The sequence below is a fragment of the Leopardus geoffroyi genome, chromosome B1 (assembly GCF_018350155.1).
Source record: "Leopardus geoffroyi isolate Oge1 chromosome B1, O.geoffroyi_Oge1_pat1.0, whole genome shotgun sequence".
NCBI lineage: Eukaryota > Metazoa > Chordata > Mammalia > Carnivora > Felidae > Leopardus > Leopardus geoffroyi.
Genome location: NC_059327.1, coordinates 16,594,193 through 16,620,958, shown reverse-complemented (window position 1 = coordinate 16,620,958; position 26,766 = coordinate 16,594,193). Strand labels below are relative to the sequence as shown.

The window sequence follows — 26,766 nt, the reverse complement described above, 5'->3', positions numbered from 1 at the left end:
TCAGGAAAAACTGTGGCTGTGGGTTTTATTTTGCCATCATAAAAGTTTCATTTCATCTGTCTTTTCTTTCTTTCTTTTATTTTTATTTTACAATGCCAAAATAAAATGAGATTATTTCACAGGCGGAAAGCACGCCTTAGCAGAAACGCTATCGAACGAGCGTCTCGTGTGCAAGGATGCTGTGTAACACGGAAGTGAAAATGGTCCTCCACACATTCACATTGTTGAGAGACTGTAGACTTTTTCAGAACCAGCAGTACAGGGAGTATCACTTTTTCCAGGATTCTGTGGACTTAGCCCCGAGGATACAATACTATTTTAATCAAAGTTCCAAACTGTGACACCTCAAATTCTCCCTAAATTTACCAAACCAGTGCTTCTAATATAGAAATTAACCCAGCTTTATGATTTCAACACTCTCTTTATTTGAATACCAGAACTATGAAGGTTTTAAAACGCTATTCATGTCTATTTTCGATCATTAGATTCTTTCCATTGTAAAAGCAAAAATAAAATTTTAAATAATAGTCTTTCTAGAGAAGGACTAATGTATACATCGCACACTATTTTATGACATGATAACACGTTTCACGTGAATGTATTATACCATGGTCATCATCGCTAATTATATAGGATTATTAAAGATTTTGTTCAACACCATAATTTTCAAGATCAGGAGTCAAAGAGTCCCAGTAGGAAGGACCAAATGATCCGACCAGGACCATCTCCTGAGTCTGTGGCCAAGAGAAAACAATATTGTACAACCACAAAGCTAATCTACTAATTAACCTTCAGGAAGCAAGCCTTTCTATAATACTTTTTTTGTTTCCTGTAATACTTTTAAGTAAGAGAACTGTTTCTTCTAACACCTACAGCAGAAACCCAAGTATCAGGGAAATATAAGGATTTATTAAAATATGTATTTTTACTAAGTAATGAAAATGAATTACAAACGTTTTCTGACCATGAGTCTGTAGGTTCAAATGGAATTTAACACTTAACAAAATCAACACTGAAGTGGGCACCACTAAAATAAAAGCTTTTTCACTGAAAAAAAAAAAAAAAATCCTGTGATGAAGCTTTTAAAAATGAGGACATATATTTTACCCTTTTACAGTCGAAATAGCATTGTACCCACTAAAACAATGATCTCTTGTTTTCCTATGAGTGCATCCAAAAAAACTCCAAATATAATTATCAGAAACCTCTCTAAGTCTGAATAAACAGATACATATTATTTTCAAATAAAACCTAAATTTACTATGAAAGTCTTTAAGTGGGGGAAAGTTACGCCTTTGTTAACTTAGTCTTTAAATAAATTTAATGTATTGAATTTCTGGATCCAAGCGCTACTTGCAATTTATGATGAAAGGCATTTACCCGCTCTTTCTGAACTGGCCAGTTCAAGATGCAGTGAGATTTAAACATCCCTCGTCGCAAACAGAGTGCATGGTTCAGTTTATAATCTGGAATATCCTCAAGAAAGATCAATATAATGGAATCCAGATTTTGTTCCACAGCTTGCTGAACTGCCTGGTGCACCTTGAATCTAGTAAAAAAAAAAAAAAAAAAATTATTAAAATAAGTTATATATATCAGCATACGGTTTAGAACAGCCAAAAGCGCTAACATCCCCCCTACACTTGTTTTTATGTGTCACTAATAATCAAGTTATTTTTTTTTATTTTTAAAATTCTTTGAGTTGTCAATCATAATGTAAGTAATATTTGAAAGCTCAAGTGAAAAAAACAAGTACACACTTAAAATTTCACAATGTTCACCTACCTTTTACATAACGGATCTTTTAATAGATGTTGTGTTATAACGAAAATAGTTTTTCTGCTCCTTTTGATGCTATTAACAATTGATTCGAGTTCAAGGACACCTGCCTCAAAGTCCCTTTCTTCGAGACAAAATCTGAGAGTTTGATCTTTTTCTTCCATCGGAGAGAAGTTCTCCCAGACCCAATCCCTATCTTTATAGGCATGAATTATATATGCTGCATATTCAAACTGCTCTGGCTGTCTGTCTATTTCTTTGAAACCAAGAACTCGATGCACTGAAACATTCCAATAAAAAGATATCCTCCAGCCTTGAAAATGGATGAGCAATACGGTAAAGATAAAAATCAAAAGGATACTGGTATTTATTATGAAAAAGAGTTCAAAGGGGGCACTGTCTTTGCAGGCTGATATATCAAAAAGCATCACCGGGAAACCATGATATTGAGGTGGAGTATTACAGAGGTAATGGCTTGACAGGTCAGAGATGTTGGTGTGGGTACTATTAATCCAATTAACAAACCAGGCAATACTTTCACAGGTACAATCAAATGGGTTAAAGCTCATATCTAAATTACTCAGGTTCCTGAAGGCTGGCCCAAAAACATCCTTCTCGACTGACGTTATGAGATTCTTCTGAAGGTTCAGTGACTTTAGAGATGCCTGATCATCAAAGACAGATAGCGGAAATATGTTTAAATTATTCAATCCTAAATCGATGCTCTTTAATTCAGATAAGCCCTTGAATACCTCTGCTGGGATCTCATCAAAGCCATTAGACTCTAAGTTAAGAATGTGGAGGTGAGAAAGACCCTTTAGAAAATAAACAGGGCCACTAGGGTTTGCACGTTTCCATAGCCGTGCTAAGTTGTTGTGCTGCAATTCCAGAATTTCTAGTTTCTCAAGACCCTCCAACAGTTTATCATTTATGTTGGCTATATTGTTGTTGCTTAGATCCAGAATGACCAAGTTGCGAAGGGAATGAAAAGGTGAAGGAGAACTGTCCACATTCCTCAGGGCCACTCTGCGGAGCATCAGGCGTTGGAGGCTTGGGACCAGGGCAAAAGACCCAGGAGTCAGTTGTAGGTATTTGTTGTAGGAAAGGTAGATTTCAATGATATTTCCTAGACCTCTCCATTCTTGGCCTGTGAGCTCTTGCCCAATTTCATTAAGGCCAAGGTCGAGTACCTGAAGGTGGCCCAGACAAGAAAAAGCGCCAGTCTCTATTTTTGAGATTTTGTTTTTGGTTAGGTTGAGCGTGACCAAAGGAGACTGAGCAAGTGACAAAAATGTTTCATTTGTTAAAGTTCGCAAGCTTGTGAAGGAGTCGGATAGACTTAAGTGTTTCAGCTTTATCAGTCCCGTGAACATATTGCTTTTTATGCCTGGGAAGTTGTTGTCTCCCATGTTAAGATACTCCAAACATTTTAGCCACTGAAAGGAAAAATCATCGATCTTGGGACGCGAAGTAAGGGCAGTGCTTTGTTTGGTGAAAGATCGTCTCAAATCCAAGTATCTCACACTGAGAAGCCCATACAAGGAGTGAGAAAATAAGTGTTCTATATTGTTATACCCCAGGAAGAAATATTCTAGACGTGGAAGCCAAACGAAGGAACCATTATCAATCACATTTAAGTTGTTGTGGGAAAGATCGAGCACGGTGAGATTTGTGTGCTTGAGCCCAACGAAAGTCATATTGCTCGTTCTGTACAGCTGGGTGTTGCTCAGGGATAGATTCTGAATGCTTGTGTTCGACAGTTCTAAACAAAGCTGCTCTGTGAGGTTGGGGTTCAGTTGAGCATTGTTCAGAGAGAGGCCAAATAGTTTTCCAATTGCATGAAAACACCCTGGAGAGAACTAAAGGTGGGGGGAGAAAAAAGAGGTTAATAACCAAAACACGGTGGGGTCCGCATGACTCTAGAGAAGCTTAAACACAATTCTTTACTCAGCCCCCTTCCCCCTTCCCCATCTTCTCTGGCTTTACTCTCCATCCCTCTACTGCACAGCTCCTTACTCTGTGCCTGCGACACCCACCTCCTGGGGCAGTCCCCCACCTTTCCTGGCCGCTGCTTACCTTCTGCCCAGTATTCAATGGCCTCCTTTTCAGGGGGCCCTCCCTGACCTCCCAGTCTAGGTGAGGTCCCTAGTATTTTTACTTGATCACACTGAGTATGATCGTAATTAATAAACTCTTTGCAAGGTCACCACTCGGGCAGATGCTGTTTCTGTCTCGCTGACCACTGTTCTCAGTGAACACGTGGGGAATGAACGGGTGGATTTTATTATGCAACAGTGACGCACACTTTCCCTTCTGTAGCTCTGAGTTCCAGGCTTCCTCTTTGTCTGTCCAGCCCGGGTTTTCTCCTGATGTTATTGCATGACAGTGCCCCCAGCTCCCTTCTGCTCTGCCCCCACTCCCTCACCAGAAGCCTTGTCTGCTGTGGGATTCTGCCCCCAGAACAAGAGGACAGAAGGCAAGGAGAGAAGGAATCCCGAGAGGGTCGGAGCCAGGCCTGGGTGGTTAAACACCAGGAGAGCAAAGAGGCTCTGATTCCTACTGTGTCATTTGTGAGCTGTTAGGGCTAATGGACGATAAGGCAAATTTGGTTGTAAGTAAAGTGAATTGGACTACAGAGCAGGAAACTGTTCAGTTCATTAGGGTGAACTTCCATGATAACATGTTGCAGTAATCAAAATTGAGTTTTTGAATAATTCTCAATGACACGGAGAATGCTCATGACGTGAGATGACTTTTTAATGGGAGGATACACTGTTGCCTATGGGAGGCAATACAGCACAGCTGTTAAGAGCATGGGCTCTGATCTAACACTGCCAGAGACCCAGTTCTGTCACCAAACTGTCACATGTGAGACCTTAGACAAGTTCCTCAACCCTGCTTCACCTCAATTTACCCTTGGGTAAAATGATGATACGAATCAGTTGGTGGCGGGACGCCTGCATGGCTCAGTCGGTCAAGTGTCCGACTCCTGATTTCGGCTCAGGTCATGATCTCGTGATTCGTGAGATTGAGCCCCACATCCAGCTCTTTGCTGACAGTGTGGAGCTGACTTGGGATTCTTTCTCTCTCTCCCCTGCTCGCTCTCTCTCTCTCTCTCTCTCTCTCTCATAAATAAACTTTCAAAAAAGAATAAGTTGGTTACAGGACTATGTAAATATATGTATTTAATAAATATATATTTATATGTAAATAAATATATAGATATTATAAATAAATTGTAATAAATAATAAATTTAAATTTACGAATATATACAATAAATTATAAATATATATGGTATATACAAACTTATCATAGTGTCCAACATACGGTGTCTTTTGAATTTGAGCTCTGAATTTCAGTGGCTGTTGCTTTTTCTTATTATCACTTGGAGAAAAGCTAGAGATAAAAATACCCAACACTGGTTGTCTCTGGACTATGGGTTTTTGGATGATTTTTATCTCCCCCGTCATTACTTGAATATTTTGTAAGATTTCTACAATAAATGTTCTAAATAGGGGCGCCTGGGTGGCGCAGTCGGTTAAGCGTCCGACTTCAGCCAGGTCACGATCTCGCAGTCCGGGAGTTCGAGCCCCGCGTCAGGCTCTGGGCTGATGGCTCAGAGCCTGGAGCCTGTTTCCGATTCTGTGTCTCCCTCTCTCTCTGCCCCTCCCCCGTTCATGCTCTGTCTCTCTCCGTCCCAAAAATAAATAAACGTTGAAAAAAAAATTTTTTTTAAAAATAAATGTTCTAAATAAACAAAAAAATGCTGTTCAATAATTAGCATGAATATTACATAAAATGTTTGCTTGTTTATATTTTATCATCTCAGGACAAATATACAGTCTATTTTTACGTCTGTAAGTTGATACAGCTTTTAAAAATCTGACTTAGTTTACGATTTCCAATATTCTTATTCTCAGCCTGTAAAGGACTAAAATACAAACATACCTGTATATGAAGGTAGTTACTGAAATGAATACCATGCATCTAAACAGAAGGTTAATTAGGTATATTCCATTATAAGAAGTATATTCCATTATCAGAAGATTTTCATAATAATCTAATGCTAGTTACCATTTATGGAGCACTTACGTGAGATACGGTGCTAAATTCTTTACCATACAGCCTATGAAGTAGTGTTATTATTATACTAACTTTACACCTGGGGAACTGGAGCGCAAAGAACGTGAATAATTTGCCTGATTACACAAGTATTAGGAGAGAAAGCCCAGAAGGGGAGCCAGCTCGCCCAACTCTACAGCCTGTGCTCTTAACTATCATGCTGTTTTAATTCTTTCAGAGATTCTGTGCGATAGATAGTATTCCCACTTTACAAGTGAGGAAGCTAAGACCCAGAAAGGTTATGTAGGCTCCCCAAGGTTCCTATAACCGGGACACGGATTTTAACCCACTTCTGTTAGACAGCGGAGCTCCAGCCCCCAATTGCTACCAGTGTTTCTTTTTGCGAGGAGGACATCAATGGCCCCAAGCAGTAAGTGTGAACGACTTTTGGAAGGCATGGCGAACATTATTACCCCTTTCTCTAGGGATCTTTAGATTCTTACCCCTGTGACACAGTTAGGGATTGCCCACACTTAAAGGTAGAACACAAAATCATTTTACCCGACTTCTTACCTCTTTAATTGGATTTGATGACAATTCTAATTTCTTCAAAGAAGAATTGCCAAGGAAGTCCAGTTCTTCACGTCTCAGGATGTTAATTTTATTATTTGATAACAGGAGCTCTTGGAGATTTTCCAGTTGGAGCTGACTTCCTAATTTGGTAGATGACAAACCATTATGAGACAGATCTAATTTGATTAAATTCTGAGAGAGAAAAAAGATGCATACAAGTTAGAGTCTTGCCACCAAAAATAGTTCCTTTAAATGTAACTGAATCTTAGAAATTACAGCAAAAATGTCACCTCTCTATTATTCTATAGACAATTGACAACAGAGGTAATGAAAAATTTTCGTGGTGATCAAAAATAACATTGTTACAAGGGTTTGTTTCTCACTTCAAAAATTATTTAAAAAAATTTTTTTAATGTTTATTTATTTTCGAGAGACAGAGACACAGTATGAGCGAGGAGGGGCAGAGACAGAGAGGGAGACATAGAATCCGAAGCGGGCTCCAGGCTCCGAGCTGTCAACACAGAGCCTGACCTGGGGCCCAAACCCAAGAACCATGCGATCGTGACGTGAGCCGAAGTCGGACGCCCAACCGACTGAGCCACTCAGGCGCCCAAGAATCATTTTTTAAAAAGAATGATTTTATTTCTCTTACCAAAGTAAAGGGATTTAAGCATATTTATTCATGATATAAGGAAGATTCATAATAAACATTTATTTACTTAATTATTTATAATAAGCATTTCCTTATGATGTAAGGAATGTTCATGTGGCTTACTAAACATATAATGTCATGCATCAGCCTTGAAATGAAACAAAAATATGCTAAGTGAAATAAGTCATACAGAGAAAGACAGATACCATATGTTTTCACTCCTATGTGGATCCTGAGAAACTTACCAGAAGACCATGGGGGAGGGGAAAAAAAAAAAAGGTTAGAGAGGGAGGGAGCCAAGACATAAGAGACTCTTAAAAACCGAGAACAAACTGAGGGTTGATGAGTCGTGGGAGGGAGGGGAGGGTGGGTGATGGGTATTGAGGAGGGCACCTGTTGGGATGAGCGCTGGGTGTTGTATGGAAACCAATTTGACAATGAATTTCATATTTAAAAAATAATAAAAAATATAAATAAGTAAATAAACATTAAAATAAAAAAAGAAATGAAACAAAAAAAATGAAGAAATATTTTCTTTAAAAGTCCATGAATTCCTAAAAAAGATTTTTACTTTGAGAAAGATTGATAGGTATGTTAATTTTGCATCATGGCGAGTATAGAATATTCATTTTTGTTTTGTTAGTGCTGTGGGACATTTTAACCACCTTGTGCTATTTTTAACAGGTAAATTTCCACTCAGGTAAAAGTTAAGGAGAAGCTGATATATATTAGGGTACAATCTTAGATGATGTGTATTCAAGAGAGTAACACTTTTATTTATGCTTTCAACATGAAAGAACATTTTGCCAAAGATTATTCTAACCAGATTTTGAGGCCTTTGTGTCCAAAGCCATTTCATCCACTGCAGAATCTAAAGAGGCATAAGAGAATTTCAAATCACTAGCAAGCAAGTCACTTTACAAATGTTTCTAAGCATACTTGTTTGTACATTATTCTTGGCATATGAGGTCAAGGAATGCCAAATTTTGTATAGGTCCATATGATGAAGAAAACAAAGAGTTTTAAAAAATGGCTTTGGTTCAAGAAAAGTACCTAATAAGTGTCTCAGATTTAGAGACACTCACATACCTTTTCACAGATTTAAAATTCAAGGAAAGTACTCAGGGGAAAGAAATGGTAGCCATTAGTAAAGCAATAATATGAAGAGATTTCTAAATCAAGAGTAGGTAATTTTTAGTTGGACAATTTGCTTTATCATGTGTCAATTTGTTAACTTTATTTAAGTCTGAATTTGGATGTGTGTTGTTGTTATTTTTTTTTTTTTTCATTACTTCAGGTACTATCAGCAGCATTGAGAGTTTATTTGCTGTGTTTCTAATGAGATATTCTTATTCTTCTCGGGTTATGACAGACTAGATTCTTCTCTGATCTCTACCTCTTGTATCTGAGTTGTATTTTTATTGGAAGGAAGCAAGAGAGGCAGAGTTCTTTAAACTTAAGACTGAAAGTGAAGTAAGATGCTATTTTCTCTTTTGAAAAGATTTCCAATCTTAAATGGCCATTTTTGTACATAGAGCTGCCCCTCTTTCCGTTTGGGTAGATCAGAGTTTTCATTCTTGACCTTGATACTTAGATACGAAATCTCAAGATTCATGAGTGACTTGAAAACTTAACACGAGGCAACACATTTTTAATTTCTTATATGGAGGTGAACATTTCCATCCTACCTTCAGGTTTTGGAAGGGATCGTTTTCAATTTTCTGGATTGAATTGGACCTTAGATGGAGTTCCATCAAATTCACGCAGAAGATAAAAGTTCGCTCTGAAAGGTGAGAGAGTTCATTGTGTTCGAGGTTCAAAATTTCCAACAAGGGGAGTTTTTGGCACAATTCTGGCTCCAGTTTTGAGATGGAGTTAAATCCTCCATCCAAGGTAGTAAGTTGGCTATATCTTGTAAAGTTGTCAGGTGGTAATCTTCTGAGCTGGTTATGGGTGAGATTCAACACCGTTATGTTTGCTGGGAGGTCATCGGGCACTTGTGTCAACTTCAGATGACTGCAGTCAGCTGCTTCATGCCTAACAACACATTTGTTGGTAGAGGATGTACACAGTATCCAAAAGGGCAACAGCCCCAAAAAGGAATAGATATAAGGCGAACTCTGGCTCATGATTCCCTCCTCTAAAAGAAACATAACAAAGTAGCGGACAACATTAATGACACAGGTGTTCATAGGCATTGGTATATTCCTCGTAAGATAGATAACCAAATGTGACTATGCGTGATCTTTTTATTCACAACTGGTATGATACACAAGTATGTATTATACAAGTTGTACCTCCAATAGAAATAATTCAAGTAGCACAGAAAAGTAAAAGATGGAACACACAAACTCGCTCCTCACTCTTCACCTCCGCCCCATCTTCAGTGTTTCAAGGTAACCTCCTGACAGTTTCTATTTCTAATGTTCACGGTCACCTCCACAAACTCAAATAACACGTTTGTGCTTATGCTTCTGTTTCGTCAATACAGTGAGTAGTTTCTTCCCACCGTAAAGATACGGAACTTACACTATTCGATCAGTCTCCTCATCACAATTCTTCTTTAGTCACTTTTAATTTATTTAATCTATTGTTCTATTTATAAGTTTTATGACTATAGCTAAAACTCTGTCTTATTGATCAGACAACTTGAGACGTCCTCTCTTGATCCTCGGGATGTGATAGAGGAAATGTGCACCCCTGAATGTTCTACCCATTTCTTCCATATTTACGTTTCCTAAAACTGCCAACTACAGTCCTGGCTTGACACTGTAAAGATATAAAATGTTAGCATTTGTATCCTAAAACTATGGTGAGTCCAACATACTTGGTCCACATAAATTCAGAAAATCTAAAGCCAATAAATATCATCTGCAATTTTACGATTATAGAAATAAGCATTCACTGCAGAATCAAGACAACGTAGAGAAACATAGTGATAAGGAGGAAAAAACCCTGGAATTACACTGCTGAGTTGTGTTCCTGTTTTCTGCTTGGTAGCCTCTGGCAAGTTAACTCATTTTTTTAGGACTTCATTCCCTCATCTTGTAAGTCTGGGTAAGTGAAGTCGCTCTTCCATAGGTTGTTACAACGATGAAATGAGATAAGCCTTACAGTAGTTGGCACACGCCAGCGTTTGTTATTACTATTATTAATCAGTAAAATAATCCACGATTTATAAGTAGATAATTGCAACTATTCTCTACTTTGTAAACGTTTTACTTCATAAGGAAAATCTATACAAGACAGAAGCCAATTATATCATGAGACAATCACAGCTAACTATTAACAAGAAGAGGGGGCCAAGCGTGCAAAGTCATTGAAATTCAAGGAAATTCATGGTGGCTAGAAGGATGTGAGAAGCTCCTTATTAACCCAGCCTTGGGTTAGATGGAGAGCCATAGTGCAGACTCCAGGGCTGTTCTCACAGGCTGGGAATCAACTAGTATCTTCCCTGAACAACTACAACTGATCTTCATTTGAGGAGGCTCGATTCCTCTAAACCTGTTCTGGTTTTCAATTTCATTTTATTTATTTCTTTATTTTTAAATGTTTCTTTATTTATTTGAAGGCAGAGAGAGAGAGAGAGAGACAGAGAGAGAGAGACAGAGAGAGAGAGAGAATGCATGCAGGGGCAGGAAGGGCAGACAGAGAGGGAGAGAGAGAAAATCCCAAGCAGGTTCTGCACTGTCAGCATGGAACCTGATGCGGGGCTCAATTTCACAAACTGTGAGATCGTGAACCGAGCCAAAATCAAGAGTTGGACACTTAACCAACTGAACCACCCAGGGGCCCCTTCAATTTCATGTTCAGAATAGAAAGAAAGTTCCGCGTTATGAGGCATCCATGTATCACTTTACCCTACTAGTTGGTCTAAAGAATCAAAGTTAACAAATCTAAGCATTTGCTGACATACCATTCACAGAATAGAAAGGCCTTTAAAAGTTTTAATGGGGTTTTAGGGGAAAAGATGGTGGAGTGGTAGGAGGCCCCTATGCTTGCCGCTTTCCTCGAACATGTCTGGATAAACATCAAATCATTCTCAACACCCAAGAAATCAATATAAGGGTGAGAGAATAAATTGCACAACTAGAGAGAGAGACAAGAGACGACATCGTGGTAGGTAGGAAGGTGATATGTGCTTTGGGGAAGAAAAGGATCATAGGTGCTCTGGAAGGGAGGGAGCCCTGATCACAAACAGAGAGGAGAGAGAGAGAGAGAGTGAGAGTGCACAGAGGATCACACAAGAAAAACACTTTCCCAAAACCATTGACTGAGAAAATGAGTGGGGCTGATCGCTGTGAGTTTTTACAACCAGCAGAGCTCAAAGACTGGACTTTTAGAAGTCAGTGCCATGGCAGGTGTGGAGCCCAGTGGGTGCAATGATGCTCTGTGGTAGGCAGAGAGCTTGGAGTGGACAGCACTATCTGAGGATTCCTTGGGACACACTGGGAGAGATATTTACCCCTTCTTGGGGTGCATTTGGGAGAGGCGGCATTGCCTCTTAGGGGACAAAAGAGCCAGTGGGCACCACTGTGCTGCCCTGTTCCTTAGCAAAGGAACAGAGACAGTTCACCTGAGGGCAGCTGACCTGGATGCCAGCTTTTTGCAGCACTTTACTCTTAAACTCTAAGCTCCTGGGTGTTGGTACAGCTGCCCTTCTGGGACAAACCAGCACCAGCCCCAATGTGAAGGTGGAACTCTCCCCCAGAGCACCATCATGAGTCTGCATTACACTGGGTCCCTGAAGTTTGGAGTTTTGAAACTCAGCCGGCCTGCCTGAGGTAAAACCCACTGGCTGGGTGGGCACACAGGCCAGACACAGACAGAGTGAAGGCAGGGACCTGAGGTATGCTTGGGACACACAAAGGGAGATTGTTAGCTCTTCTGTGAGGGCTTCATGGACAGCAGCAGACACAAACTCCCCTTCTCAGGGACAAGGGGGAGGGTTGGCACCAATTTTTCCCCTGCCCATCAGCACACATTGACTTCAGGGAGCAGAACAGTGCTGACAGTGGAGGCCTGAGCCACATACACCAAGTCCCAACCCCTGTGTTCTTCAGGTACATCTTTACCTGGGCAAATGTGACTAAGAACCAGAGCAGCAGGCCCCTACCCCAGAAGGCCAGCACAAACCCTCGCATGTACCAAGTCTACTGACCATAGAGTGCAGCAAAGCTTCAGCTCCAGTGGAAATAGGATCAGACCTCTTTTAACAGGCAGACAAGAGCACACCTAGTTAAAACAAGCCACACTCTGGCTAAGGTCCACACACTTCCCACTGCAGGCAAGGAGAAACTCTGCAGAGGGCTGACCTGAGGGTAAGAGCAGTCAAAACAGAGCATCAGAGGGCTCACAGCAAACCCCAGAAACACTTCCTGAAGTTCTAGGTCTTGAGCACTATATGACCTCTTCTTAATAAAGCCATTACTCTCAGGAACATGAAACATATCCAGCTTTCCTAACACAGAAGAAGACAGAGACCTTGAAAAAAAATGCCAAGATGGAGGAATTCATCCCAAAAGAAAGAACAAGAAAAGGTCACAGCCAGGGATCTAATTAAAAGAGATACAAGCAATATGCCGGATCCAGAATTTAAAACAACAATAAAAAGGATACTAGCTGGCCTTGAGAAAAGCATAACGGACACCAGGCAGTCTCTTACTGCAGAGATAAAGAATCTAAAAAACTAGTCAGGCCGAAATAAAAACTGCTATAACCAAGAGGTGAAACTGACTAGATGTAATGACCACAATAATGGAAGAGGCAGAGGAATGAATAGTGATATAGAAGACAAAATTATGGAAAATAATAAAGCTGAAAAGAAGAGGGAAATCAAAATATTGGATCACAAATGTAAACTTAGGGAACTCAGCAACTCCATAAAACATAATAACATTCATATCATAGGAGTCCCAGAAGAAGAGAGGGAAAAGGGGATAGAAAGTTTATTTGAGCAAATTATAGATGAAAACTTCCTTAATCTGTGGAAGGAAACAGACACCCAAACCTAGGAGACACAGAAAACTCCCATCAAAATCAACAAAACCAGGCCGACACAAGGACAGATCATAGTAAAATTTGCAAAATACATAGATAAGGAAAAAAATACTAAAAGCAGCCAGGGAAAAGATGTCCCTAACTTACAAGGGAAGACAAATAAGGTTAGCAGCAGACTTATCCACAGAAACCTGGCAGGCCAGAAGGGAGTGGCAGGATATATTCCACGTGCTGACTGGGACAACATGCAACCATGAAACTTTATCCAGCAACGCTGTCACTCAGAATGGGAGGGGAGATAAAGAGCTTCACAGACAAACACAAACGAAAGAAGTTCCTGACCACGAAACTAACCCTGCAAGAAATATTACTGGGGACTCTTTGAGTGGGAAAAGAACACCAAAAGCAACAAAGGCTAGAAATGAACAAAGAAAATCTCCAGAAACAATGACTTAACAGGTAATACAATGGCACTAAATTCATATCTATCAATAATCACTCTGAATGTAAATGGACTAAATGCTCCAATCAAAATACATAGGGTATCAGAATGGATTAAAAAACAAAAACAAAAACAAGACCCATCTACATGCTACCTACAAGGGACTCATTTTAGACCTAAAGACACAGGATGAAAGTAAGGGGATGGAAAACCATCTACATGCTAATGAATGCCAAAAGAAAGCTGAAGTAGCCATACTCGTATCAGACAAACTAGATTTTTAAATAAAAGACTGTAACAAGAGAGGAAGAAAGGCACTATATCATAATAAAGGGGACCATCCAAAAAAAACAGATAATCCAGTGAAAAAATGGGTAGAAGACATGAATAGATACTTTTCTAAAGAAGACATCCAGATGGCCAACAGGCACATGAAAAGATGCTCAACGTCACTCCTCATCAGGGAAATACAAATCAAAACCACACTCAGATATCACCTCACGCCAGTCAGAGTGGCTAAAATGAACAAATCAGGAGACTATAGATGCTGGCGAGGATGTGGAGACACGGGAATCCTCTTGCACTGTTGGTGGGAATGCAAACTCATGCACCCTCTCTGGAAGACAGTGTGGAGGTTCCTCAAAAAGTTAAAAATAGACCTACCCTATGACCCAGCAATAGCACTGCTAGGAATTTACCCAAGGGATACAGGAGTGCTGATACATAGGGGCACATGTACCCCAATGTTTATAGCATCACTTTCAACAAGAGCCAAATTATGGAAAGTGCCTAAATGTCCATCAACTGACGAATGGATAAAGAAGATGTGGTTTATATATCCAATGGAATACTACTTGGCAATGAGAAAGAATGAAATCTGGCATTTGCAGCAACATGGATGGAACTGGAGACTATTATGTTAAGTGAAATAAGTCAGGCAGAGAAAGATACCGTATGTTTTCACTCAAGTGTGGATCCTGAGAAACTTAACAGAAGACCACGGGGCAGAGAAAGTGGGGGGGTGGGGAGTTACAGAGAGGGAAGGAGGCAAACCATAAGAGCCTCTTAAATACTGAGAACAAACTGAGGGTTGATAGGGGATGGGGGTGAGGGAAAGTGGGTGATGGGCATTGAGGAGCACACCTGTTGGGATGAGCACTGGGTGTTGTATGGGAACCAATGTGACAATAAATTATATATATAAAAATAAATAAATAAAAATAGGCATCTCGTCACCGGCCTGAAAAAATAAATAAATAAATAAATAAAGGGATTATCTAACAAGAAGATCTAACGGTTGTAAATATTTATGCTCCCAAATTGGAAGAAACAAAATATTATATCAATTAATAGCAAACATAAAGAAACCCATTGATAATAATATAATAATAGTAGGGGACTTTAACACCCCACTTACATTAATAGATCATCTAAAAAAAAAAAAAAACAAGAAGGAAACAATGGCTTTGAATGACGCATTGAACCACATGGATTTAACGGATAAATTCAGAGCATTTCATCCTAAAGCAGCAGAATACATCTTCTTTGTAAGTGCACATGGGACGTTCTCCAGAATAGATCACATCCTGGGTCACAAATAAGACCTCAACAAACACAAAATGACTGAAGTTATACCATGCATATTTTCTGACCATACACTACAAAACTTGAAGTCAACCACAGGAAAAAAATTTGGAAAGACCACAAATACTTGGATGTTAAAGAACATTCTATTAAAGAATGAATGAGAGGGGCACCTGGGTGGCTCAGTTGGTTAAGTGTCTGACTTCAACTCAGGTCACGATCTCACAGTTTGTGAGTTCAAGCTTCGCACTGGGCTCTTCTGACAGCTCAGAGCCTGGAGCTTGCTTCAGATTCTGTATCTCCCTCTCTCTCTTCCCTCCCTACTCAGGCTCTCTGTCTCAAAAATAAACAAACATTTAAAAAAAATTAAAAAAAAAAGAATGAACAGTTAACCAGGAAACTAAAGAAGAAATTAAAGAAAAAAAAAAAAAAGGAAACAAATGAAAATGAAAACACAATGGTCCAAAACCTTTGGGATGCAGCAAAAATTGTCCTAACAGGGAAGTATATGCAATATAGGACTACCTCAAGAGGCCAGAAAGCTCTCAAACACACAACCTAACCTTATACATGAATAAGCTAGAAAAAGAACAACAAACAAAGCCTAAAGCCAGTGAAGAAGGGAAATAATAAGGATTAGAGCAGAAATAAATGATACAGAAACTAAAAAACAATACAACAGATCAATGAAAACTGGAGCCCGGTTCTGTGAATGAATTAATAAAACTGATAAACCCATCCCTAGCCAAACTTATCAAAAAGAAAAGAGAAAGCATTCAAATAAGTAAAATCATGAATGGGTGAGGGGAGATCAGAACTAACACCCAAAGATATTCGAACAATCATAAGAGGATATTATGTAAAGCTGAATGCCAACAAATTAGGCAATGTGGAAGAAAAGGATAAATTCCTAGAAACATATAAACTACCAAAGCTGAAACAGGAAGACATGGAAAATTTGAAAAGACTGATAACTAGCAAAGAATTTGTATCAGTAGTAAAAAAAATCTCCTAACAAAAGTCCAGGGCCAGATGGCCTCTCAGGGGAATTACACCAAACATTTAAAGAAGAGTTAATACCTATTCTTCTCAAACTGTTCTAAAAAATAGAAATGGAAGGAAAACTTCCAAACTCATTCTACAAGGCCAGCATTACCTTGATTCCAAAACCAGACAAAGACCCCAGTAAAGAGGAGAATTACAGGCCATACCCCTGGTGAACATGGATGCAAAAATTCTCAACAAAACACGAGTAAATCGAATCCAACAGTATATTAAAAGAATCATTCACCACGATCAAGGGAGATTTATTCCTGGGCTGCAAAAGTGGCTCAATATTTGCAAATCAGTCAATGTTCTACACCACATTAATAAAAGAAACAATAAAAACCATATGGTCATTTCAATCGATACAGAAAAAGCATTAGACAAAGTATAGTGTCCATTCTTGGTAAAAACCTTCAACAAAGTAGGGATAGAGTGATCATACCGCAACATCACACAGTCCATATACGAGAATCCCACAGCTAATATAATCCTCAATGGGGAAAAACAGAACTTTTCCTCTATAGCCAGGAGTAAGACCACTGTTATCGAATATAGTACTGGAAGTCCTAGCCTCAGCAATCAGACAACAAAAAGAAAGAAAAGGCATCCAAATTGGCAAGGAAGAGGCCGAACTTTCACTATTTGCAGACAACATGGTTCTCTATGTAGAAAACCAGAAAGATGCCATCAAAAAAATTGCTTGAACTGATACACAAATTCAGTTAAGTTGTAGGTTACAAAATCAATGTACAGAAATCTGTTGCATTTCTATACGCCAATAATGAAGCAGCAGAAAGAGAAATGAAGGAATACATCCCATTTACAATTGCACCCAAAATAACAAGATACCTAGGAATAAACCTAACCAAAGAGGTAAAAGATCTGTATTCTGTGAACTACAAAAAACTGATGAAAGAAATCGAAGGTTACCCAAAGAAATGGTAAACATTCCATGCTCATGGATTAGAAGAACAAATATTGTTAAAATCTCTCTACTACGCAAGGCAAACTAGACATTTAATCCCTATCAAAATACCACCCACATTTTTCACAGAGCTGGAATAAAAAATCCTAAAATTTGTATGGAACCACAAAAGATACTGAAGAGACAAAACAATCTTGAAAAAGAAAAGCAAAGCTGGAGGCATCACAATTCCAGACTTCAAGCTATATTACAAAGCTGTAGTCATCAAGATAGTATTGGTACTATCACAAAAACAGACACATTGGTCAATGGAACAGAACAGAAAACCCAGAAATGGGCCCACAGCTATATGGCCAATTAATCTTCAACAAAGCGGGAAAGAATATCCAATGGGAAAAAGACAGTTCTCTTCAAGAAACAGTGTTGGGAAAACTGGACAGAAACAGGCAGAGGAATGAAACTAGACCACTTTCGTATATCATACACAAAAATAAATTCAAAATGGATGAAATAGGAAATCAACAAAATCCTAAAGGAGAACACAGGCATCAACCTATCTGACACTGGCTGTGGCAATCTCCTACTAGACACATCTTCTGAGGCAAGGGAAAGAAAAGCAAGCATGAATTATTGGGACTTCGTCAAGATAAAAATCTTCAAAGTAAAGGAAACCATCAACAAAATGAAAAGGCAACATTCAGAATGGGAGAAGATATTTAGAAATTACATATCTTATAAAGGGTTAGTATCCAAAATCTATAAAGAACTTATCAAGCTCAACATCAAAAAAACAAATCATCTAGTTAAGACATGGGCAGAAAACATGAACAGACACTTTCCCAAAGAAGACAGCCAGGGGGCTAACAGACATATGGAAAGATGTTCGACATCACTCATCCATAGGGAAATGCAAATCAAAACCAGGATGAGATACCACCTCACACCTGTCAGAATGGCTAAAATTAATAACACAGGGAACAACAGGTGTTGGTGAGGATGTGGAGAAAGGGGAACCCACTTACATTGTTGGTAGGAACGCAAACTGGTGCAGCCACTCTGGAAAACAGTATGCAGGTTCCTCAAAAAGTAAAAAATAGAACTATCTCTGACCCAGCAATTGCACTACTAGGTTATTTACCCAAAGAATACAAAAATACTGATTTGAAGGGGCACATACACCTCGATGTCTATAGCAGCATCATCAACAAAACCGAAGTATGGAAAGTGTCCATCAACTGATGAACGGATAAAGAAGAAGTGATATATTTTTGTGTGTGTATATATACACACACACACACATACACACACACACACACACATACATACAGATACATACACACACAATGGAATATTACTCAGCCATCAAAAAGAACAAAATCTTGCAATCTGCAATGACATGGATGGAGCTAAATTGTATCATGCGAAGTGAAATAAGTCAGTCAGAGAAAGACAAACACCATATGACTTCACTCATATATGGAATTTAAGAAATAAAAAGATGAACATAGGGGAAAGAAAAAAAAGAGAGAGGGGAGCAAACCATAAGAGTGACTCTTAACTGTAGAGAATAAACTGAGGGTTGCTGGAGGGGAGGTGGGCGGGGAGGTGGGCTAAATCAGTGGGTATTAAGGACAGCACTTGTGATGAGCACTGGGTGTCCCATGTAAGGGAGGAATCACTAAATTCGACTACTGAAACTAATATTATACTATCTATTAACTAACCAGAATTTAATTAAAAACTTGAAACAAAAAAAAATAAAAGTTTTAATAAAAATATTTTATATTTTGATATGCTGTATCAAAATTACTTAGGAAACACTGCATAAAATCTTTTGATTTTTTATCTAAAACTTTTGTAAGTCTTATAAATGAAATGTAATCATGTCTGATATTTTAAATGGGTGATTCGAGAATACTTTAGTAACAATCACAGCGGGAGACATAGAGGTGAAAGGCAGTAAGATTTTCATTTACGGAATCTTTGCCTAAATAGAGTTTTTAAGGAACTAAAATTGCTGATGAATAAAACATGGATGCAGTTGAGCACAATGAGGTGAGTGCAGAAGAATCTTTGAGGCAACATGAAATCCTCTACCGTCTACTAAATCAGTTCTTCAGAATTATGCTTCGTAGAGTTGCTGTTTATTTGGATTGTTACTTTCTTGAAGTTTATAATTTCCGCCATTTTATTCTTGTTGAAAGACGAACTATATGTGATTTCATCTCTATAATACTAAGATCATTTAGCTTCTTAATCATACTCTTGGTTAAATGGCCAGTTTGGAGGCATATGTCGAACACCTGCTCTTTGGTTATCGCTGTAGAATCATTCCAGCACGTTCCTGGGTTAATGCCACTATCTTACGGATTTCAGGATCTTCTTTCTTGAAATATTCTTGTTCTGACTAGAGTCTCTCCTTGAGTGGCTCTTCCCCCTCTTTCCCCAGAATATTTATCAGGGGTTATCATTCAAGTTCTTGAACATCTGTTTTTGTTCTTTTGTCATATGATTTTGACAGGTAGGCCATTTGAGGTTCAAAATACTTTTAATGAAGAATCATGAAAGCATTACCCAACTGTCCTCTAATATGCATTGTTCCTAAAAAGAAATCATGCCCATATGGTTTTCTTTCCTTTCTATGAAAGGCACTTTTATCTTACTCCTCTTTTTCTTTCTGGAAGTATCTTTTCTTTCTTCTTGGTAATGGAAAATTTCACAGGTACATTTCATGCTAAATCCTGCCTCTAAAATGTACCTGTACACTCTAAGCCATTTTCAATCTGAAGACTCATGTCTACGTTTTCAGATTTCTTTTTTCTATTATTACTTGGGTCATTGCCACTTCTCCTTTCCCTGTGTTCTCTCCTTTGGAACCACTTTTAGGTAGACATGGGTCCTTGAACGTGATCATCTTTGTATCTAAATTTATATTCCACCTTTTTATCTCTTTAGTCTATACTTCCAGATAGAAGCTCAGCTTTTTGCATCAGGATTTGTATTATATATACTTTTCTTAATTTTAGCAATTATATTTTAAATGCATACAGAAGAGTACACAACTCGTGAATGTACAGCTTGTTGAATTTTCACACGTCAGTGCATTCACCACTCCGATCACCCCTCTGCTCAGGAAACACAGCACTATGAGCCCCTCAGAAATCTCCCTCATGCTCCCGCCCAGCCACCACCTCCTCCTTCCCAAAGACAAGTACTTCACAATTTCATACACAAAAAAGATTCAGTTGACTTGCTTTTGTATTACATGTTAGTGGAATTGCGCATTATGTATCATTTTATGTCTTTTTTTTTTTTTTTTTTTTTTTTACTCCACAGGAGATCTGCATCTTGTCCTATAGCAGCATTTGCTAACTTCCATTCATAAAGAACATGGCTGTCTCACAGTTAAGTTCTTCCAGCATTTCTAATGAAAAATCCTAAACAAGAGCACAATTCACAGAATTTTAGTGACCACTCTTGCATGACCATATATCTACCCATCTACCCACCATCAGTTCACTTCACCATCAGTACCTCTCCCTCTAAAGAGTATGCATTGCTGCCTTCAACTCAGGATTTGTTAATGGTTTTTCTTCTGATGTAAAATTTGCATACGAGGAAGTGCACAAATCTTTAGTCCGCATTCTCCGATTTCTGACACACGTATATGCCTGTGCAACCCAAACCCTAAAGAGAATCCCCTCCCTTTCCCAATTGATGGCAATCCTCACCTCCCAGAGTCCATCACAGCTCTGACTGTTTTCTACGGTGATGTTGTATGATTTATAGCCTCCTATCGACGGGATCATAGTCAGTCTTAACTTAAACAACGCTTCTTTTACTCAGATGGTATTTTTGAAGTTCATCCATGTTGCACGTGGTGGGAGTTTTGTTTTGTAAATTTTTGTTTTCACCGAATGAGATTCCACTGTATGAATACATCGTATTTTATCCATGCCCATATTATTAGGCGCATGGATTGTGTGCAGTTTTTCACTATAGTAGAATGAAGTTACTAGGAACATCTCTGGACATGTTTTTAGGGACATATATACTTGATTCCCTTGAGGTAATGACCTATGATTGGAATTATTGGGTATTCAAAAGAAACTGTCAGATCTTTTAGCAAAGTTTGTACCATTTTACACTCCCACCAACACCTTTACCAACAATTGGTACCGTTCTCCTATTTTTCAGTCATTCTGGTGAGTGTATAGTAATTTCTCATTATGGTTTTAATTTGCATCTCCTGACTGATGTTTAACAATTTTTTAGGTGCTTATTGTCCATTTGTAGATCTTCCCTCGTATACTCAAAGATTTCACTCATTTTTTAATTAGGTTGTTTCTTATTTATTACTGCATTATAGGACCTTTTTATATAGACAGATATCAACCCACTGTCAGATTTATATTTTGTGAATGTTTTCTCCCATTTTGTGGGTCACCTGCTCATTTTCTTAGTGAATGATATCTTGATAGTTATGATAAAGCCTAATTTATCAGTTTTTTAATGACTGCTTTCTGAGTTCTGTCTGAGAATATTTGCTTCCTCCCGAGTCATTATTACTATTTTTAAAGATGAATGGTTTTAGGCGTCAGGTAAGGGTCTCTGATCGCTCTTTAATAAACTTTTGCGTCTGATGGGAAGGAAGAGTCTAGGTTCATTGTTTTTCAGTTGCACATCCAGTTTGTCAGACTTTTTTTTTTTTAAATACTTCCCTTTTCCCACTGGCTTGCTTCAGCACCTTTCTTAATTTTTTTTTTCAACGTTTACTTATTTTTGGGACAGAGAGAGACAGAGCATGAACGGGGGAGGGGCAGAGAGAGAGGGAGACACAGAATCGGAAACAGGCTCCAGGCTCTGAGCCATCAGCCCAGAGCCTGACGCGGGGCTCGAACTCACGGACCGCGAGATCGTGACCTGGCTGAAGTCGGACGCTTAACCGACTGCGCCACCCAGGCGCCCCTGCTTCAGCACCTTTCTTAAAAACCAAATAAGTGTGGGCGGGTTTAAGCGTGGTCTATATCTGGGCTCTCTACTCTCTGACGCTGCATATTTGTTGATTCTTATGCCAACACCACATTGTTTCGATGTTGTAAGGTTTTATTGTAAACCTTGAAGTCAGAAGTGTAAATTCTCCCGTTGGATATTCTTTTCCTAGATTGCTTTTTCCATGCCGTGGTTGATGGGAATTATCTGAAATAATTTTACTTATTTTTTAATTAGTTATTCCACCTGACTAGAATGTAAGGCTATAATAGTAGAGGACATGGTTGTTTTTACTCTGTACTGCTTTGCTGTGTCTAGAAAAATGACAGGAACATAGCAAATACTGAATAAATAGATGTTGGACGGATAGCTTCCCATAGGCAGTTAATCAGCCAAGAAAACCTCCTTTATCTCCATAAACAGCCACAACTTTACTTCGGTAGGACACGTACCTAATGTGGTATTTTCTGGTATGGTCATTTACCCAGTTTCATTTTCAGCTATTTAAAAAAAAACAAATACATCTTCAATGTATGGAGACGGATCAACAAAAAAAGCTATTTAAATAATTTAGGTTTTCCATGGGATCTAAAAGTCATGTCACAAGAAGAATTCCAGATAAGTTTTAGAGAATAAAATCATTTTAGATGATTAACTGCAGGAAAACAGAACTAACATATTTATAATTGTTCTGATAGGCTTTTAAAAATAGTGGTTTTATTTTTATTTTAATCTAGTCCTCAGAAACAGAAAAAAATCAGCTTCTATCAATTATGTCGTGGCCTTTATAATACTGGCACTTTCTAATACAGTATTGTTACAGCTACACACAATTTTTATATTTATAGGCTACGAGGAATATTGCAGCCCAGGCCAGCCCCTTACCAAATTGCTCTGGTACATGAAGAATGTGGGGTTGGGAGTGATACATTCTGGAAATCAGGGACTAACTCCCCATACCCCACATCTCTGGGGTTCTCCCAAACCTGCTTCCCTGTACCATAAGCACTTCTACCTATATTTACCAACACACACACATACAGTCCCTGCAGTATACTCTCCTCTTTGTCTGGGTGACATTTATCTCTTCTGGAAGGGCTGTAGATAGACATCAGAATTACTGAAAAGGACTAATCCCTTTGCGAAGAAGATCCCCGAAGGACTGCAAGACATTCCCAGATCTGAAAATACATTTGTCACATGGAAAAAGGCTCACCAAACGATAGGCAGGAAGAGTGAAAAAGGAAAATCCACAGAGAGAATCTTAGACAACTTCAGAAACAAGAAAAACAATCTTAAAACCTTCAAAGGAGGGGTGCCTGGGTGGCTCAGTCGGTTAGGCGTCCAACTTCAGCTCAGGTCATGGTCTCCCGGTCTGTGGGTTCGAGCCCCAGGTCAGGCTCTGTGCTGACAGCTCGGAGCCTGGAGCCTGCTTCAGATTCTGTGTCTCCCCCTCTCTCTGCCCCTCCCCTGCTCACGCTCTTTCTCTGTCTCTCAATAATAAATAAACGTTAAGAAAAAATTAAAAAAGAAAAAACCTTCAAAGGAGAACATATGATCAATTACTTTCAAAAGAAAAAGATCCTGAGTGATAGAAAACTCTTCATTAGCAACATCAGCCACCAGAAAACAATAGTGATAAGCTTTCAAAATAATCAAGGGAAATACCTTTGAACCGACAATTTCACTTCCAGCCAAACAACTCAAGATAAGGGGGAAAGCTATTTTGAGATATGCAACGATTCTATAAGTTTATGCCTGTGCAACCTATATTGAAAAAGTTACTCTGGAGTTTGCTTTAGTAAAACAAACCAAAATAGAGTTAGAGGATGAGACCCCAGTGAAAAACAAATTGCTACTGAGTGAGATGTAACAGAGGCCAAGAAAGCTAAAAAGAGGAAAAACAGGCACTCAGCGGGCCTAGCAATTTTACAAAGGTCTTTCAGGATGCACAGAATTATATGCCTCCTTCCAAGTGAGAGACAATATTGCAGCATGATTAAGGCGCGGAATCGGCAGCCAGGCTACTTAGAGCTAACCACTGTTTAGTTTGGCTTTTACGGCTTGGTTTGTAAACCTCACAGTATTTTTTTTTTTCTGAATGTGTATACAGATACAACTAAACGCAGACACACGCACCAACTCCCAATCTACTGTGAAACTAGGAGGCAACTTCCTGAAACCAGGACTGCCCAAGGCTGACTCGAATTTCATCTGACTCACCTGCATTTCCTAGTGCCAATTTCTGACCTTCCTATCCACCGAAACGCCTTTCTACTTTCTCACCTTCTGCCACTTTCCTTTACGAGGTCAAAGAAAGCCACTTTTGTATTGCTAAGGAACACCTGAAGTGTGTTCTCCTTTGCAAGCGTATTATCATAAAGTGCCAGCTCCTGTCTCTTCCCCAGCCAACAAGACTCAGAAAAGGAGAAAGCTCATTCAAGATTCCAGGGCTCTGTGACTTTAACACAAAGATCAGATTTTTTTAAAAGACGGTTGCCAAATGAGTTCCATAGCTTTTCTAATGTGCTTTTCCACATTTTACAGAACTCCGCAAAGCAAAGGAAATTAATTACTGCATAAAATGTTTTATAATGTTAATTATAAATTCTTGCTATTATGTGTGTTCGGAGCTAGGATGCACTTCTCCCACACCTCTATCATCCCTTTTCTCCCGTTCTCCTTGTTGATTCTGGCCAGGTCAAAGAAAGACCAAAGAATGCTAAAACCAATGGGCATTCCAGATCTGCCCAACATGAGAGATTCTATCCCAGTAAGGATTTTAAAGAAATACCTTCATGTACTCTGATAACAGCTGACTGTTCCTTTTTTTCATGAGTCCAAATCCAGTCGTTTTCACCAGGGAAGCATGGTAGATTTCCTGCTGCAATCGTGAAAGTGAAACTAAAAAAAAAAAAAAAAAAAAAAAAAAAAAAAAAAAGGCAAGCTTCTTATACTCCGTGGATCCTAAGAAGGCCAGGAGGAAAAAAGCACATGATCGGCAAGAGAAATTTTAAACTGCTTCTTAAAAATGTCTTGCTTTTCTTCTTCAGGTATAGTTCCTTAGGTTTCACTCAAAGAGTCACAGATTTAGCAACGGAGAAGTTGAAAAAGCAGGACCTCCCTACTCGGTGTGGGCAGGGCTAGTCCTCTAGAGGTTAACAGATCCCTGAGAGTGAATTCCTCTCTCTCTTCTTTTTTCCCCCAAAACCTGATGCAAAACTGTCGTCAGAATCTAGTAGAGTGTGGTCAGAGTGACAGAAAAAACCACAATCCCCAATCAAAGCTAAGCAATTTCACTTCTCTTATCTTCTTAGCGAGCCTGGAAGATAAGTAATGCAGAAATTAACATCTTGGTCAAAGAAGACACCTAGTTGACAGCAGAATCGCCGGCTGTGATAAAGCCGAAGGCCAGCCCTAACACATGCTGCTGCAGTTTGTAGAGTCAGAGCCTATTAGGGAGCACACCCATGTGCTCAGAGAAGTCCAGATTCACCAGTTAGCTCTCAGTCAACTTCACTGACTCCCGGTTGTTGAATGTGCTTGTCAGAAAAAGAATGCATTTTTCACTACTGATGTAATATGATACAATATTATTACTACGTTTTTATATAATAAAACACTTAGAAGGAACTGTAGAGATCACCTAATTCAATCCCCTTGTTGGAGACATCAGGCAACCTAGCCAGGTGAGGGATATACCGTGAGTTACCATAATGCTTCTTTATTCAAACAGGGCAATAAACACGCCTGGAACAGTTGAAATAGGTCGCTAGCTCGACTTGATGGCAGAATTGAGAGCAAGAAATGGGTTTGCATTGTGATGCAAAATGCCCTCCCTTGGGCCTCAATCTTAGTGGAACCACCTTGTATTCACTGGGCTCATGGGCAGGCTTTTCTCATTTTTCACCTGTCCTATCTATAATACCATAAAAAAATTGCCTTGGGTAAACGATAGTCCCCCAAGTCTACCCACTGGGATATGTAGTAAAACATGACTAAGAGTACTCAAGAGGTTTCTTCTCTGAGAGCTCCTTGAAGCAGAACAGGGTATGTTCTTGGTATTATAACTCTCCAGCCACTCTTCTAGGGTAGGCTGGTACTTTGCCTTCCAATGAACCAGGCTCCTCTTCTGTATTCAGACCTTTGCATTGTCTTTTCCCACAAAGACTCTGGGCTAGGCCACATGACTAGTATTGGCCAATAGGATATTTACATTTTCTTTTCTTTTGAATGTTTATTTTTTGAGAGAGAGACAGAGCGAGAGCGGGGGAGGAGCAGAGAGAGAAGGAGACACAGAATCTGAAGCAGGCTCCAGGCTCTGAGCTGTCAGCAGAGAGCCCGACGCGGGACTCGAACCCACAAACTGTGAGATCATGACCTGAGCTGAAGTCGGATGCTTAACCGACTGAGCCACGACACGCCCCAATAGGATACTATTAAGCATAAAGTGAGCCAAGACTTGATAAGCATTTGCACCTTGGCACTTACCCTCTTCCTTTGAGAACTCAGCGGCTGTGTGGTTGGAAGCCCAACCTAGCCTTCTGCAAAGGCAACACGGAGGAGAACTGGGAATCTGGCCAACGACTCCACTGAGCACCCAGAAGACAGCCAGCAAATTGTTGTCCGTATGAGTCACTCCATATTGGGAGTGGATCTTTCAATCCCAGTTGAGTCGCATGGACGAGATGCCACATGGAGCAGAGGTG

The 26,766-nt window shown here is 39.3% G+C and overlaps 1 protein-coding gene across 1 annotated transcript; it reads right to left on the bottom strand.

The window, feature by feature from the left end:
- TLR3 (toll like receptor 3) lies at positions 1–26,766 on the bottom strand. Its single transcript, XM_045453930.1, has 6 exons — positions 26,549–26,766; positions 24,852–24,961; positions 8,756–9,207; positions 6,416–6,607; positions 1,786–3,638; positions 1–1,549 (listed from the first exon to the last, which is right to left on the bottom strand). Exons 3-6 carry the CDS (start codon positions 9,194–9,196, stop codon positions 1,321–1,323), a joined length of 2,715 nt encoding a protein of 904 aa, XP_045309886.1. The 5' UTR covers positions 9,197–9,207; positions 24,852–24,961; positions 26,549–26,766; the 3' UTR covers positions 1–1,320.